We start from the raw sequence: 17958 nt of genomic DNA on the forward strand, positions 1-17958 counted from the left end.
TCTAATTATTGCAAATTAGTTGAAATTTGGATATGAATAATTCATTCTTGATATTACTTCTTGTCTTAAAAGATATAGATTTGTTTATTTAATATAATCATTCGCTGGAATTGCAGTGATGCAACATTCATTTAAAGGACATATGGATTAATAACTTGATTGGAAATACATGTGCCATGAATTCATTTTAAAAGAACACTTGGATTAATATCTCATTTCATTTTATTCTCAAATTGTTTAAAGTTCCTTTGGATTTGAATCATAATGAATCTTCTTTGGTTTTGGTACGTCAGGACATTACAGTTATAAATCGGAATACCTTTTGAAAGTATTTGGATTACTTGGAACTATTGGAATTGACATAACATTTATAATTAATTGGAATTCGTTAACAAATGAAAGCTATATGTAATTATTTCATTTTGCATTTTAGGAAGATAGATTATTATTTTATATAATCTTGTTATTAATCGCTCTTTCCTGTTATGACATTTAAGCCTCCAGAGATCGTAACGTCAATCTCCTTTTGTACATCTTTTGTTGACTCATTTACTAACATCCTAGTCAATAGCAGTTAATGTATGATCCACAGTTGCCCTGCATACTTTGATATCTTTGAAATTATTATCTGTCCAATTTTAGGTATGAACAGGAACACAAGAAAACAACCTCTGAATCTAACATTTTATTACAACAATATAATTATACAAATCAGTATACATGTATATATTTTAAGAAAATTTTCGAAAATGTTTACAGAATTAGTAAAGCATACATAACAGAGCTCGTAAAGTTGCCATTTGTGTACTGGTATCCAGAAATTTGTTAACACACATACACCAATGGATGTGTCCATAAAAAGCCCCAAATGCCTCCGTTACATGCAAAAACTTTTATATACCAAATCATCTGAATAATACAGAATCTTGAAAGGTATTGGTCTTAAACATCTTTGGGTTTCCAAAATACCAGATAGTATTGACATTTCATTATATTATGAGCCATGCAATTTCTCCTTTGAACTGAAAATTTCTGCCATTTTTCACATGTGTACAAATTAATCTGATGTTTTTCGGTGCCATCCGTGGGTAAACCGATTTCAGATGAAAGCAGGAACAAAGGATTTGATGACCTCACTGTTGTAAACAAAATTAAGTCAACACCACTCTATGCCAGATTGTCTTCAGCCGAAATTTGTGCGCCTAAGTAGGCCAATACCAAGTTGATTACTGCCAATATTCACCCTAGTCTTACTTTCATCTGAGGGATGCCATTTCACGTCAGATCCACTTAAAAAGAGGCCTTGCCGCTCTTCATTCCTCTGTAATCAATTTGTGCGCCAGGTGCGAATGTTATTGTTATTAGATAAGCCACCAACAGGTGCACTTTTAAAAAAGAATGAATAAAGACCAGCATCACTGAATAAATTAACAGGTGGCACCTCTTAATTCTAAAGTGAATATTTTAACATTGTTTTAATCCTAAGATCTTGATTAATTTACAGAACAGTTTATGTCAGATAGCCTTTTTAACAGATCATTTCCATCCTTCCAAACGTTATTCAGATTGGAGGAATGGCGAAATGTACAATAAACGACAGCATTGGGGCTTTAAAGCTAGTTCAATTTAGTTTTACTCTTGCAGATTTACACCATAAGTATTTGTGCTTCTTTATGAATGTTTAACCTAATGAGATATATGTAAGCTAAATTGTATATAATGTATATGCTAAATATAGAACACCAGCGAAATAAAGATGGATACGCTATTAGATATATGCTTTGTATTTTCCTAGTGTCAAAAATATGTACATTCTGAAGTCAATATAAATTTATGAAACTATTTTGGAGTTTATCCATCAATTTATCTTAATGCTGTAAAACTATGTTGCTGCAATTTCAGATAATAATACATGACTGCAGTTTTGTCTTATCTGATGAGGTACTGAGCTTGCAGCAGTTGCAATGTTTCATTATATAATTTCAAGGGCAGGTCCAGCTTATTTCTGCGCTGCAGATGCCATTTCCTTTGCGGTGATAGAGGTTGTAAATGGGTCTATTCAAACCAATGTATATTTCTTCATTTGCCAAGCCCACTGAATCATGTTGTCCATTCAATGCAAATAAACAAGATGAACAGAGGTTATAAGCATAACCGAGGTTATTCGTAACAGTGATAAACTCATTGCCAATATAGATGGTGATGGTAGAAACATTCACATTCAGAAGACCAGTGAGTCTGTTAGCAAAGCTGAAACATTTGCTACTGCCGTACAGCTGACTATGGTACCCAAGAAAGAAAAACTCGGCATCATTTCGTTGCATGGTATAATTCTGTCCTGAAAATAAAGCCAATGATAAAATAATACGAAATGCAACAAAACTGAAAAACTTCATATCAAATAGCTGAACTTAGAGTATTTACATAAAAGATTCGTTAGTGGTGCATACGACTAGTATTGGTAATTCAAATATGAATGGTTTTAAATGGTTTTATAAAATGATATTTCCTTTTATTTCATCAGCACATAGTCCTGCTGCTAACTCGAGGAGACTCGCTCTTAGTGTAATAAAATACATATGACCAACACTTATCAAAATTAGTTGCTGATAGTAATCCAGAATACAGGCAAGTCTTTGAGAAAAGAAAATATTTAAGCTTGCAATAACAGCTTAATGACATCTGTGATAATTAACAATACTGACAATTATATGTATACTTACTAATTCCATTGTTAGTGTCACTATCACCAACATGGAAGGAGAAGCCATCTAAAATGGAAGATAACTGCAAGTCAATTTTCAACATTCTGTTTCCAAATTGAGGTATGTTGGTACAACCTTGCGAAGTGTTTGAGGGATTGGTTTTTTGGAATGTGGCTTTCAGCAATATCTTTGAGCTGCATGCGGATCTGCGATCACCTTCACTACTGTCAAGGACTGAGATGAATGGGACATTACCATACACCTCTGTAATGTTTTTTTGAAGAGAAATCCTCATCTTTGCTTGGATACAGATCGTGGTTGATTGTGGTTGCACTGTGTGAAACAAGAAAAGTGTAACCCAACTTTATTAATAACTCAATATTCAGTGGACAAAAGTTGCATATCAAATTAGAATGCAACATCTTTTCACCTTTTCAAAATTGAATCAGATTAGAAATGCGAACTATTATAGGAATCTGATTCTTTGGACTTTTACATCATGACATCAAAGCTAATAACCAATGCCTATAGTTTCAGTATGTATGACTCAATTTAGTGAAGGTATCAGTATGTCTATCAATTTATCCATATTTCTATAGCCTTCCATGGAAAGATAAGAAACTTGATACAAGATACAATACTTTATAAAGCATGACTTTGTTGCTTCTGTCAGATAATGTAAACATTTTTAAAAAAAGGCAAACTAAATGTCTAAAGTTAAAAAAACCTAAATATTTCAACCGCTGAATGCCAACAAATTTTAAAAGTATCTGGAGAGTTGCATAACACTACAAGTAATAACAATGTTTGAAATCACACGACTCGTATATTTTTAATTCTCTTAAATGTCATTATTTTCACCAAACCATCTCTGACCATACTCTCAACAAATGCACATGGTCGCTTGATTCCAAGACAGTTGCTTTTATGCTAAAAATTAAAAGGTATTTATATTAACTTTCTAAAAACTACTAAGCTTTTCAGTAGGCACCTTGTCCTATTTCCATTGCAAGAAAAATGCTTTCAAAGTATTGTGATCTTTGCTTATGTTGAGTTCACACTAATTTCAATTTACAAGCCTTCAACATTTTGTTCTAAGAAGAAATAATACTCTCAAAATATTCAGTAATTTTATAATAGAATAGTTAGCTGTCTGAGAAACAGAATTTTTTTATATGCAGAAGCAGGTCAGGCAACGAATAAAACAAAATCATGACCAACTTACAAGGCAGATGTGATGAGAATGCTTTCTTACCCATATATTAGAACAAAACGACATAAAACACACAATTATATATGTGAACATTTTGTCATGGAATTTGACCTTTGCAAGTTCTACAAAAATATCTATGTTGCAAATTTGATGGGAAATTAAACCCATATTCTGGTTAGCTTATTATGTCTCAATCGTTAATATAAGGTTTTTGATCAATAAATTTATTCAGTACTGACATAATATAATTGTTTTAGTTATTTTCAGTTATAATTTAAGAAAACATTTATTAAAATTATTCATTGGAATTACAAACCGTGCTCATGAACATTTTTGACTAAATCATTCGTTTGAAAATATTGTGAATTCTGTCAAATACATCCTGGATCATGTCGTTGAAATCCAACAAGACTTGGCTGATCAGCTCAATCAAAGCCATTGATACATCACTGAATTAAAGATTGGAATTCATTCAGAACATCCAATACTTCTAGAGTTGTGAAATATATATATTGCCTGTGAACATAGCATTTGATACAAATGACTATCTACCAAAAGAATTTGTAACAGTTATATACAATACGGTTGATAAAGCCACCAGGAAGTGAACAAATGATGAACACCTTATTGATCATTTAAACCACTGCAACTTTAAAATATTTAAAATATTGTGAATGTAAATGCGGATTAATACTTAATATTATTTACTTAATGAGTATCTATGCCATTTTTTAGGATAATTACACTGACTGATTTTAATTTTTCACAGATAATGTATCTTTAGTTTGTTCATGTTTTTCTTACCTGTCTGGTTACCGACTGTGACAGATAAAACTGAAGCATTTTTGTCATCTATAAGAAACGTCTCATTGTAACTTTCTGCTCCTGATCTAACAAGAGAACTTCTGGCTGTACCTCTGTTTTGAGTGATTACGTTGAAATTGACCTGCAAACTCCCTATACTGAAATAGATGATGATATAAATGACAATTGTAAGGTTATAGTTGTAAGTACGCACTACCCTGAGTGTACACGAGTTGGTCAATGTTTTGAATTTTATATGTACTGGAAATGTGCTACAGAAATAGATGGATTTTGTGCTGAACAAAAGTACTGTCTGCAGGTAATGTGGAACAAAACATGTGTTACCGCAATACTAGATGAAGAAAAAAATGTACTGGATATTTCCATAATTTGGTAATTGTTTGCAGTTTTAAGGCATTTGGAATTGGCTCTCACTGTACCGCAAATAACTTACACAATTTCACAATTAAACAGGACTTACCAAAGTCGCAGTTTGATTGGGATTTTATGAACCTGTAAGTGCCTGAGGGATCACATGAGATGGAATCGGTCACGTGATGAGTCTGTCTTTAGCACATGATCAGCTTGGATGCCTCAGAGAACAACAATAGGGTGGGTTATGCATGAACATAATTAATTTGCATAAGGGTGGGCATGTGATCCCTCAGGCACTTACAGGTTCATAAAATCCCAATCACACTGCAACTTTGGTAAGTCTTGTTTAATTGTGAAATTTTATTTCCCCTGTAAGTGCCTCAGGATCCCATGAGATTTCAGAGTTTATGCATCCAAGCACGACAATGAAGAAAAAATAAAGTAAAATGTATATTTGTGATGATAGATAAAATTATAAAGAACAATACATAAGCATCTGAGATTGAATCAAAATATTTTTATAGCTGGGACTTCTCAAGCACAGCACTGCTGAAATCTAAGCCATCTGATACAGGTTTATGATAGAACTTGCAGTCATTACTCCATCCAACAGTCTTAATAATAGTATGTTAAAAGACAGTTCCATTTTAGCTGCAGCAGTGCTTGATGCAGCTCTGGTGCTGTGGGGCCCACAAATGGATGTATCAATCCCTGCCTCCTTCATAACAGTCTTGATCCATCTTGCTATGGTGCTTTTGGCAACAGCTCTAAAAGGAGGTTGTGTGGTTATCAATTTTTTTTCTCTCATTTCCTTAAAGGGAAGAAGTTCTACTGATCTTGTAAGGTTTCAGCTATACATAGTCTTTTATCATGATACGCAGAAAAAGTCATTTGTGATACTAGGTTTACTTTGCTTCAAAAGGTCCCTAATTCTGACAACTCTATCAGAATAAATAGTAATATCATCAATATTTATGACATGCAAGGTTTGGTATCTCTGTCCACTACCGTATATACTCGTGTATAAGCCTGTTTGCGTATAAGCCGACCCCCAAACTGAACAGGTATAAACACTAAAAAGTGCATAACCCGCGTATAAGCCGACCTACAACTCTGAGATATCTCAAGATGCATGAGGTTAAGTTCTAAATGCATTTATTTAGGCAAACTTATATTTTGGTGTTTATGATTATTATAAAGAAATGGTATAACCTTGTTTGAAAATTAATTTATTTAATTTTGTTTTCTTATTGTTTCTGCCTAATTTATATTTGTGTATAATTTGATCGAACGATGACAAAAATTTAGCAATCGTGAGTTGCTGTAACACTACCTCTCCCTTTTGACTCTATTATTGTTTGTTTATGCATTATTGCATTGGACATTTTATATCAGTGCACCGGTAATTACGTTTTTACTTTGCTTTGAAACTGTAAATACCTAACTCATTAAAATGTAATCCCAGTATAACAACATAATGAACAAACAATACGGTTTGATTCAATGCTCACAATTAGGCTACTTAACATATTTATATAATGACGCCACCTCATGTACATTGTAGGTGTAATACGCACTAAATTAAGTACATTCCTTGGAGTTGAAAATAAAAAGGTTTCACAAATAATGCTTCCAAAATTATGCTAATACCGTAAAAACTGAGTTGTAATTTGCTTTGATGTAAGCAACCTTACACCATACCTGTCAACTTTCATGCCAGGAGGAAAAAAAAGCTTCCGATTTTGGGGGTCACTTCACGACTACCACCCGATTTCATAATATCTTCCGATTTTTGTAGAGTACTCTCGATTATTACATTTTCTCAATTTTCATTTCTTCTAAACAAGAAAAGTCCTACATGTTCTGTTGTATCACCTGTGAATTATTGTTGCGATGAAATAATTACCTTACTATAAAGAATTCGCTTTTTCACTAAATAGAACATTATGTTTAAACATTATTCACTTAAATTAATGATTTTTTTTACCTCTACAATAATAAAGATAATAAAAAAATAAACCAGAACAATCAAGATAAACCACAACAATGAAACTGTCCACAATTAATTTCAATCCCGAAAAATGGTCACTACAAATGCTTTAACTCCATATGCTATAGCGGCATTCCCACAAAAGAAACTTACACAAGTGAACACCTGGCATTTTCATACCATATATACCAATGTTAATTACCATTAGAAGGAATGAAAATACATACCATGCAGCAAATGTGTCCTCAAAAAATAATTCAGAATAGTTGTTTTATAATAAGCAATACTAAATGCTTTATGAGCTGACAATAAGGGAATACGGTCGGATATACAATGAGGGGAAGATAGTTGCCACATGTACTGTATCATGAGGCTGGCTATTTTGGTACCTTTAGTTCAACAAAATTGGAAATCTTTAATTTGACAATCAATTGCTGGTGCTTGCTTAACACACAATAGTGCAGAATGTGGTTTCTTTCAATTACAACAGAGGGCCAATTGTTTTCACAAAATAGTTGCATGGATAAGGATTAACTTTTAATTAGTCATGCTGGCTTTCTTGCTTGTTTATTTAAGACTAATCTTTAGCTATTGTGCAGTTTGACCACAGCTGACCAGAATATGATAGGGCACATCCGGGGGGAAAATAGGGCACGTCACATGGCGTCTTTTTGCAAATTTCATGCATATTGGATCAGGAAGATCAATAAATATTTAGTGAAAACAAGGCTTCAAAAATGACACGAAAAACCTCCCAATTTTTGGTCTCAATCTCTATTTTTTTTATATTCAGTCTCCCTACTTGGCTTTTGAAAAGATCATAGGTATGCCTTACACCCCATTTTACAAAATTATGGTAATCATGCTAATATTATGGAATAAAAGGCCATTACACATCAATGAACTGGTATAGTTAACGGTCAGAATGCCCTCTTATCAAAAGCCAGTTTCAGGGTTTTAATGATTAACTTGCCTGTACTGCTGTCGCAAAATGAAAGACAAATCCGACAATTATCAACAAAGGATACGCTGAAGCATCAAGCTTTCCATTGTGAGGAAAGTTATGATGTTTGTTCAGCTAAAACACAAAACTAAAATTGATTGATGTTGGTCTATATGTGAATTTTAGCCTTTATTATTACCACACTTTGTGAACATGTAAATTATGATGGTTATGTGCCTTGTACAATTAAATGTGCATACCTTTTAAAAATATTACCTCAGTTTCTAGGATCGCTTATATCATTGAAAATGAGTAACTCATGAGTGCGTGATTCAAAATAAATGAAACAGCTATTAAGGACTAGCTGAAATGTTATCTGGAAATATGCAATTTGGTTGAAATAATGAATAAAGCAAAATCTGCATCTAATATGTTTGGGAATAAGTAAGGATTTAAGTGACGCTATGCATGCTTTGCACTGTGTAAGTACTGTACAATATAGTTAGCATGGTCTCCCTGGTAAACTCAACAGGCCCGTGAATTATGAAGTTTGTATTTACCTTTATTTAATTTTGTGTCTGGGAAATCAGAAAATATGCACGTGCAGAATAATAACAAAATCAATCATATTACTTTATAAAAGTTTAATAATTGTCGGGTCACGGAAAGTTACTTTTTTTTTACATGTGCATGTCTTAGGATGCTGAAAAAAGTATTGTTTCATGTTACAGCCACTACAGTAGTCTACAAAATGACCTAAAAACTATCAAGTTTAGACTTTGGCCTGCAGATTAGCTGACCACCCTACTTCCAGGCCTTTATTTTTTCCTAAATTAATCAGCTTATACACGAGTATATACGGTAAGTAAGGCCAACAGGATCAATAGTTTCTGAGTCACTTGTTTCAAAGAAATGTTCCCCAAGGGTAACATTTATTCCAGATGCCTTAAGCACAGTTCTCACATCCCAGGTTATGACACCCTCTCAAAAGTCCTTTTATGTGCACATTATTACCCAGGTCAACATTACTACTCAATTTAACTAAACTAGATATAGGAAATCTGGCAGTGTTGATGGAGCTGTAACCTAAACTAGAGTCAAACAGCTCTGTCAGGAAAGCCAGGACCAAATTTACAGGTGGATCAACATATGTTTCCCAACTGATAGCATCATTGTGGACAACACAGCCATAGTTTCCCTGCCTATTGCAACAAGTTGTTAGTAATTGTACATTCTTCCAAACATTGTCACATTTTAGACTGGATTCTTCATAGACCTGATGATAGTATTCTATGTTCCTCCATGGCATCCCATGAACTTGCATCAGATCACCTCTGCATTATATGACATCTTGATGCATCTGCCCCTAACCCTCCACCTTTATTTACTACTAAGAGAAACCTCCGTATGATAAATAGAACCAAACTAATGCATGACATCCAAGCAAACCTAACAACTTGCCTACCTCATACAGCAGAACAACTTGATAACTGCCTGTGTTCATTGCTCGACAAACATTCCCCAGCCACCAAGTGCAGAGTATCAATTCAAAAGTGTTCTCCATTGTATAGCAGTGTTAGGGATCAGCTTCACACTGCTAAAAGAGACCACCGTAAAGCTGAGAGGCTTTGGCTTTTCACCAGACTCACTATTCAAAAGCAAATCTATGAAGCCACTAAGAAGAACATCACAAACATAGTCCATGTAGCAAAATTAGCCCACTACAGTACTAAAATCATGGAAAGTTCCACCTGTAAAGAGTTCTTCGAGATTACTAACAAGCTAATGTCAAGGAACAAATCTACACCACTTCCAACTACCTTCTCTCCAGTTGACCTTCCAGACCTGTTTGCAAATTTCTTCCGTGACAAAGTACAAACCATTAGAGACAAGCTTGACAACACAATTTCAACTGACTTGTCACCATACAGATGGGATACAGAATTTCAGCGGCAACCATTAGCAGCATTTGAACTTGTCTCTATGGATTTAGTACGTACAATCGTGATGAAGAATGCACCAAAGTCATGTGAACTTGATCCAATTCCAACATCACTGCTGCTTGAGTGCTTAGATCCAGTATTGCCTGCACCAACTTATGTTATTAATACCTCTCTCTCAGCCGGAGAATTCACATCATTTTTCAAAAGTGCCATGTAAAGCCTCTGCTGACAAAACCAACACTTGACCATAACGATCTAAAGAACTACTGCCCAGTTTCTAATCTCCCATTTATATAAAAAAATCTTAGAAAAGGTTGTTCTATCCCAGCTTGTATCTCATCTGAATTCAAACAGTCTTTTTAGCAATGCACAATCTGCATATCTGGCCACAGTACTGAAATTACTCTTCTAAAAGTAGTTAATGACATTCTCTCCGATTTGGAGAACGGAAAGATTACAGTCCTCACCCTCCTTGATTTGTCTGCAGCATTTGACACAATAGCCTTACTGTGGTTCAAGTCCTACTCAGTCAACAGGACATAAATTGTGTCTGCAAATGGAATACACTCCAGCCCAGTTAATCTATGTTTTGGTGTTCCACAGATTCTGTTCTTGGACCTGTTCTCTTCATTCTATATACTCAGCCGCTCTCAAGTGTCAAAAATCATCATCCAGTGTCTCACCAATTGTATGCTGATGACACGGAAATATACAAATCTACCCACCTAACTGAAGTTGATGCTACCATCCAAGGTGTAGAGAGGTGCATTTCTGATGTGAAATCATGGATGACATGTAACAAGCTGCAGATGAATGATGATAAAACTGAGGCCATTCTGATCACAACACAAAGACTTTCTCATTCACATCCTTTACCTCAAACAATAAATATCAGCAACACCAACATTAAATTCACAGTCATTACAAAACGTAGGTGTCACTCTGGACAGTACTCTCACATTGCACCAACATGTCATGAACATATGCAAGACTGCATATCTTGAGCTGAGACACATCAGCTCAATTCGCAAATATCTTTCAGTTGATGCCATAAAACACTTGTATGTTCATTAGTACTTTCAAAACTGGACTATTGTAACTCAATTGTCTGGTTCATCTCAATATCAACTTCAAAAAGTTCAAAACACAGCTGCTCGGAACATACTTAAGAGTACCACGATCACAGCACACCTCCCCCGCTGCTCTGTACCCTACATTGGCTATCCATTCGATCCGGGATCAAACACAAAATTTGTTCTCTGTGCTACGTTTGACTAACGGACTCCAGTCCAACATACCTATCCGACCTCACCCATGTGTACACACCAGAAGATACTTACACTCCTCTTCTGACAATTGTATACTCATTATTCCCAAAACGAAAACTAAGTAATATGACAATGTTCTTTTGCATACCAGGGCCCAGAAACGTGGAAAAAATTGCCCACTGAACTTAGACACAAAGACACAGTGAACATATTCAAGAGTGCTCTTAAAACTCCCTTATTTCGACTGCAAGAACAAACTTAAAGACCTAATAATGTTCCCTACCTTAAATATTTTCAGCATGTTTTTATGTTTTCTAATTTCATGGTGTTTGTTTTTTGTAATAATATCATTATATATGTTGTGTTTTTTATGCTATAGGTGTTGTCTAATGTTGTAAAGTGCTTAGATCTTCTAAAGATTAAGTGCTATACAAAGCCCTCATCATTATTATTATTATTTCTATATATCATAACCAAATATCACAGGCTATTTGATCTAGTAATCTCTTCCTACCTCCCATTTTGTTGATGTAGCAATAGCTACAGTATTATCCATGAAGATACTAATGTGTAAGTTATATTTGTATCCACAGAGAGACTAATGTCTGGAAGCAGGCCTGCAATTCTAAAACACTGACGTGGCTCATTTTCTCAGTACTACTCCAGCAACCACCAGTTTTAACATCGTCTGTCTCATTTACTTTTGATAATAATGTCTGGGTTACCTCTGCAAATAGGCTTAAAACTGATTTTAACATTTTGGATCCATCATTTAATTGTATCTTTAGCATTGCTGGAAAGAAAGAGATATTGATGCATCATAATTGCCCTTATGCATTTTCAGCAATCTGTCTTTCACCCTTTCCAAAGGATTATAGAGTGGCATATTCTAAGCCTGGCTCACTAGCAACCATTGTACCTATTAATTGTGCTAATTCACGAATAGTCAAATGTTTCCGCTTCAATACTCTGTAACAAAACTCAGTCAATACCTGTGCCTTTCCCTCAGTCAATCTAATCATCATATTTACTGAATTAATGAGAAATCCCACAAAGCTGACAGTTTGGGTAGGTTGCAGAATAGATTTAGTTGGGTGTATTGTAAATACTAAATCGTCCAGTAATGCAGTAGTATGGTACACATTGTTTTGACACTCTAAGTATGTTGAACCTTGAAGCAGACTATCATCCAAATAGAAAACATTGAGATAACCCATCTTACACAAGGAAAAAAATCAGGATTCATTATTTCGGTGTATACTCGTTGTGCAGATGCCAGTCCATTTGGTAAATAGGTATATTGATAAAATTGTCCTTTCCAGTGAAAGCATAAATATTTGCAAAAAGAAATGTCAACTGGAAGAGAGTAATATGCATCTTTCAGGTCCATACAAGCAAAATAAGAATCTTTGCGAACCAAGGTCAGTGCTGTTTTTAATGTCTCCACTTTAAAATGGTGGCGTACCACATGTGCATTGAAAGCATGCAGGTTAAGAATAACCCTGATGCTCCCATCACGCTTTTCTCTAGTGAAAATGTTAGACAAAGGCAAAGTTTATTCTCTCAAATACTACCTTTTTCAGCTGTTTATCAATTTCAGTTGTAATTAGAGTGGATTCTTTGTCAGTCAGAGAATTTTCTCTGTTTTGGAATACAAGTTTGGACTGGGCTGCTATCCTTTTAGATTAGATACAATATATGCATCAGAGGTTATCTTCTGCCAGTTTTTAGCACAACGACTAACTTTACCAGCAAAAGATTTTCTGGTGTATTATATCAGGCTGGGAAAGAAACTGCTCTCATGAATGGGAAAACTGCTGCTTATGCAACACTGCCTTTGTTCACAAATCTTGACAGGGGTTGTCATTGATAGGGCTGGGACCTGTCCCCCATCTTGAAAAAAAAAAGGACTTGGGTCCTGTTTGAGCATCTTTATAATCTGAGTATCTTCCAGTGCTTAAAGCTGAAAGCTTTCCAGACACTTTGTTCCCTATCTGCTGAGCATCTGCAATATTTTTAACTTTTGTAGACAGATCATCTCCAAATGGGAGGTCAGTTACCTTATTTTGGGGTGCACAGAGAGACTGATAACTGTAATGGAGATCTGGCTTGATCAGTTCTTTTCTTTTATAAGACATGTCACAAAATGAAGAAGAAAGCATCCACAATACATCACCAGCATCTGCAAGCAGTTTATTTACATTTGCAGGTGTACTGTCTAACTTATTATGTAGTAATTCATCCATGAGCCTGAGAAGGGTAACACTAGCATATCAGCCATGTGTTTTTTGCTAAGACTGTCAACTTATGACTTCAGAGTTGTTACCGTAGCTGAGAAATTTGTCAATAATTCAAGCTGACGGTCCCACATCACTTGATTGTGTGTCACTTGTTATTCAATAAGAATGTCATCTGGACACCGCCATTATTGTGCAGATGTCACGTTTTCTGTCACCGACTCTCTCTCGAGATTTCACAGTTACATGACGAACTCATCGGTAATGGCATAGTCCCCTTATCTGTAGGTGCAGGATTTCTCCTTGATTTTGATGCCACTACAAGGTTATCATTTTGCATAGTTGTTCCCCTTTGGGAATCATTGCATTTTGTTGCAACTGTGCTGGAGAATCTTTGGCCTTATCAGCTAAATGCTGCTTGGCTCTATTTTGCAATATTTCTTGCAATAGTCCATTCCCAGTACTGACAAGATACCTTTGGCTTTGTCCCGATTCCAACACTGTGCAAAGCTGTGCAAGAGACGACACTCAAAAATGATGAAACAATGAAGTATGGTACAGTTATGGCTGTATAATGCCGGTAGAGGAAGTTTCTGTCCCACACTAATTTCAAATTTGCATGAAAGTTCATCTGTAAATTACTGAAATCGCAAAAATGTAAAACTCTAGAAAAACACAAAGTACTGACTCCTTGATGCTGGACCATTCACTGACTCATCACGTGACCAATTCTATCCCATGGGATCCCGAAGCACTTACAGGGGAAATAAAATTACATTTTATTGTAGCATGTACAAATAACTGGCTTAGAGAAGCATACTTCAAATGCCCAACTTGAATGCTTTTGTCTTTACTTCTCATGTGCTGTTGCGATGAAACTGGATATATATATATAGATAAATAGCACTTGGCACATTGCACTTCATTGTAATGGTTATTCTATTGTTTATGTTGGTTTAAAAGAAGTATACAAGTCATTTGCATAATTAGCTACTATTTAGAGTTTATCATAGAATTAACAAATCAGCATATTGCTTCATAATAATAAACTAGTACATTACTTTAATGTTTCACCTTTACACTCAATGGTATTGTTAGGTACTGACCTGATAAACTAGTACATTACCTTAATGTTTCATCTTTACACTCAATGGTATTGTTAGGTATTGACCTGATAAACTAGTACATTACCTTAATGTTTCACCTTTACACTCAATGGTATTGTTAGGTATTGACCCGATACACTAGTATATTACCTTAATGTTTCACCTTTACACTCAATGGTATTGTTAGGTATTGACCTGATATACTGCATACAAAATTCAAAAATACTGTCGAACAATATATACATAGCAATGTACTTAAGCCATTAACAATCAATTAACATAGCAATTGCTCACAATTGATGTTCACGAACAAGTACTCTCATATATTGTTAAATCTTATTTGCCATACATTAAAATATTAGAAAGCTCACAACTCATATACCAAATTCATTGATCGGCAGCATAGTTGATGTTATTGAAAGGATGGATACGATGCTTTCATATAAATGTATCTTATAACATTTGAGAAAATGTCTAAAAATCAAGCACCATGTAACTGATGCTTAAATGAGTTGCAATGACAACATACAAATGTTGAGCAGTTAAGTTGCCCACATTTACTTGACACATTATATTCTTTTAAAAAAGCATCTTGAAGCAGCCAAATTCGTTTGTAATTCAATGTTTGCATATGTATATAATAAATGGAAACTACTTACGTATATGTCATTTGTATTATCTCAACGCTAACAAAATTGTCCTCAAGCTTTCGTTGAAAGTATTCCCAGAGCTGGAAGATATAATTATTTGGTTTTAAATCATGGAACAGATAATGATTTCAACTGCAATCTATAAGATGTGCCTGTTATTACAGGCAAAAACTGAGATAATACACATAAAAATGCACAGAAGTTTTATTTGTGTTCTATGTGGATTCAAACTCATTTTATATTTGGATGTATGAACTATGAATTCATATGCATTATCATTCAATCATTTCCAAAGACTGCTCCAGTGGACTAGTGGTTAGAGTGTCTGCCTCGAAGTGGGAGGTCATGGGTTCGATCCCCAGCCAAATCATACCAAAGACTTATAAGAATGGTACTAACAGCTGCCTCGCTTGGAGCTCAGCAGTAAGAGGTTAGTGTTAGGACTGGTCGGCCTGGTGTCAGGATAATGTGACTGTGTGGGACATCATGCTACATGTCTGCGGCATGATGCCTCAATGCTAGACATCACTATAAAATGCCACACTGCAGATATCATAGCAATATGACTGAAAAATTGTTAAAGCTATGTTAAAAATCCGAATCACAAACATACACACTCACACATTATCTCATTTTTGTATTAATAATATTGCATACTATAAGATGATTCAAGAGAGACAATTTGTTTCTAAAGGAAAGGGGCTATCTCTGTTTAAACGGATTTCAAACCCTTTTGTACGCATCTGACTGATAACATATAGTTAGCTTACCGTCCTTGTTACAGCTGTTTTATATTTATAGTAGGTACTGGTTTCAGTTAGGCACTCATTGGGCGGTAGACTAAACGTGAATACGAACATTATTGTTACAGCATTTTTCGTCGCATCAGGTGTACAATTATAACCATTTCCTTTAAAACCCAAATAACATAAACAACTGTAACTTCCATCAGTGTTCCTACACGTCTGACGACAATTGGATATCCCCTCGAAACACTCGTCAATGTCTGAAAACAGCATGAGTAATTTTTAGTATATATATATATATATATAATACCGTTTGAAAATGAATAAACAAATTTCATAAAAGCTGGCATTTAAACCACTGTGTATAAAACTGTTTCTGTAAAGAACAAACATTAAATATATCATATCTGAGAGTTAAAGAATATTATCAAAATGGTTTCAATGTTTAAACAGGTTGGAGACTTTATATTGATATATTCAATGGCATATTTAATCATTTGTAATAGATGTACTTTTTTGCACTGTACGTTTGAATTCATCAATATGATGACAAATTGAGTTGTTATGCATATTTAATTTGTATGTGTCCTTGACCATTGTCCGTATCTGGTATCTGAGGGTAGCAGTTTGAGTCTATGTCATGAATGCCATTTTGAAAAATATGTTTACTTGTGTGAGATCAAAAAATTGGTTTTCCCTTAGAAATTCACTGGTGTACCTGAATTTTGTGAGGTTGTTTGCTAAAATTTAAGTAAAAAGACATGACCTTACAAAATGGGTGGAAATTTCCATTGGAAATTACCTTCATCCAGGGCATTTTGTATCATTTTCAAGACAAATTACATGTCATTCGTTCTATTGTCAATCTGAGTTCTCCTGCATTGTTCCATTACTAACAACCAACCAGCAAATGGAGTGAAAATAAAATACTTATACCAACTGCATAAAAGCGATCTTCTGAGGAATTGTTGTATGCTTAGATGTAAATAGGGATATTAAATGCTTTAGTAACTCAAATAGAAATGCAATATAGAATAGGAAATGCCCTTATGGAATTTGAATGATTATTATAATTATGAATAAATTCTATTAAATACAAAATCTTGAAGCAACTGTTTGAACTCAGTCTTGCATTCACTTTAAAAAGAAGTCATACTTTAAAATTATTATTACTCTTTTAACTTTAAATCTGAAAAAATTGCCAATAGAAGGAAAAGGTGTTTTTCTTGACTGACCTAATATGTTCTTAGTGTCACAGAACAGAAAGGACTGCATGCATTTTCCATATGGAAAATTAAATCATTAGGTTAAATGCTTCATATTATGATAGGTATCTCATATGGCAAACACATTAAAAGTATAAAACAAATTGCCAAATCACTTATATTGCTCAAAATGCAATGTTAGAAATTGCTCTTCAACAATTTTGGCATACCAATAAAGAATAAACTTTACATACCGTATGAGCAATCAGTGCCTCTCCACCCAGATTTGCAGTTACAAATATATGAGCCACTTCTATTTGTACAGTTTCCTCCATTTGCACATGGCTCAGTGATACAGTTATAATCCTCTGCAAAGATCAAGACTAACAATAATCTTTACTGATACATGCTGATGTTGTGGAAAAAATATATTTAAACTTTCAGATCATTCTGGAAAAAGGAATATTCTGATAAGAATGTTGGTGTTCCACAGGGTTGCATAGGGCATATACTTGAAAGCATCCCTTTGTGTAATGTTCATAAAAATAAACAGTAGAGCACTAAAAAAAATATTTCAGTATAGATTGTTCTTATAAGCTGAGTACAAGTTTGTTTATAGCAATATCTTTGATCAAAATGTATAGGAAATTATTAACATTTCTTTTTACATTCAGTGTACTCTAACGTGCAGTCATATGTAAAGTAAATAAAAGGTTTAACTGAGTTCTTGCATTTTACAACAGAGACTAAATAAAGATCTGTGTTGAATTCAC

At 34.4% G+C, this 17958-nt stretch overlaps 1 protein-coding gene across 1 annotated transcript in view; it reads right to left on the bottom strand.

Annotated features, from left to right (window-relative positions):
- Window positions 1-670: 670 nt before the first annotated feature.
- Window positions 671-17958, bottom strand: part of LOC149808315 (fibrocystin-L-like) — a 185574-nt gene continuing 168286 nt past the window's right edge. Inside the window, exons 59-64 of the mRNA XM_089966980.1 lie at window positions 17440-17553; window positions 16005-16240; window positions 15244-15314; window positions 4723-4880; window positions 2724-3038; window positions 671-2338 (exon numbers count right to left, since the gene is read on the bottom strand). Coding sequence (XP_089823106.1) covers window positions 1983-2338; window positions 2724-3038; window positions 4723-4880; window positions 15244-15314; window positions 16005-16240; window positions 17440-17553 — 1250 coding nt within the window. The 3' untranslated portion in view covers window positions 671-1982. The remainder of the gene's footprint in view (window positions 2339-2723; window positions 3039-4722; window positions 4881-15243; window positions 15315-16004; window positions 16241-17439; window positions 17554-17958) is intronic.

The sequence above is a fragment of the Sinohyriopsis cumingii genome, chromosome 1 (genome assembly GCF_028554795.1).
Source record: "Sinohyriopsis cumingii isolate HCF-2022 chromosome 1, ASM2855479v2, whole genome shotgun sequence".
Classification (NCBI taxonomy): domain Eukaryota; kingdom Metazoa; phylum Mollusca; class Bivalvia; order Unionida; family Unionidae; genus Sinohyriopsis; species Sinohyriopsis cumingii.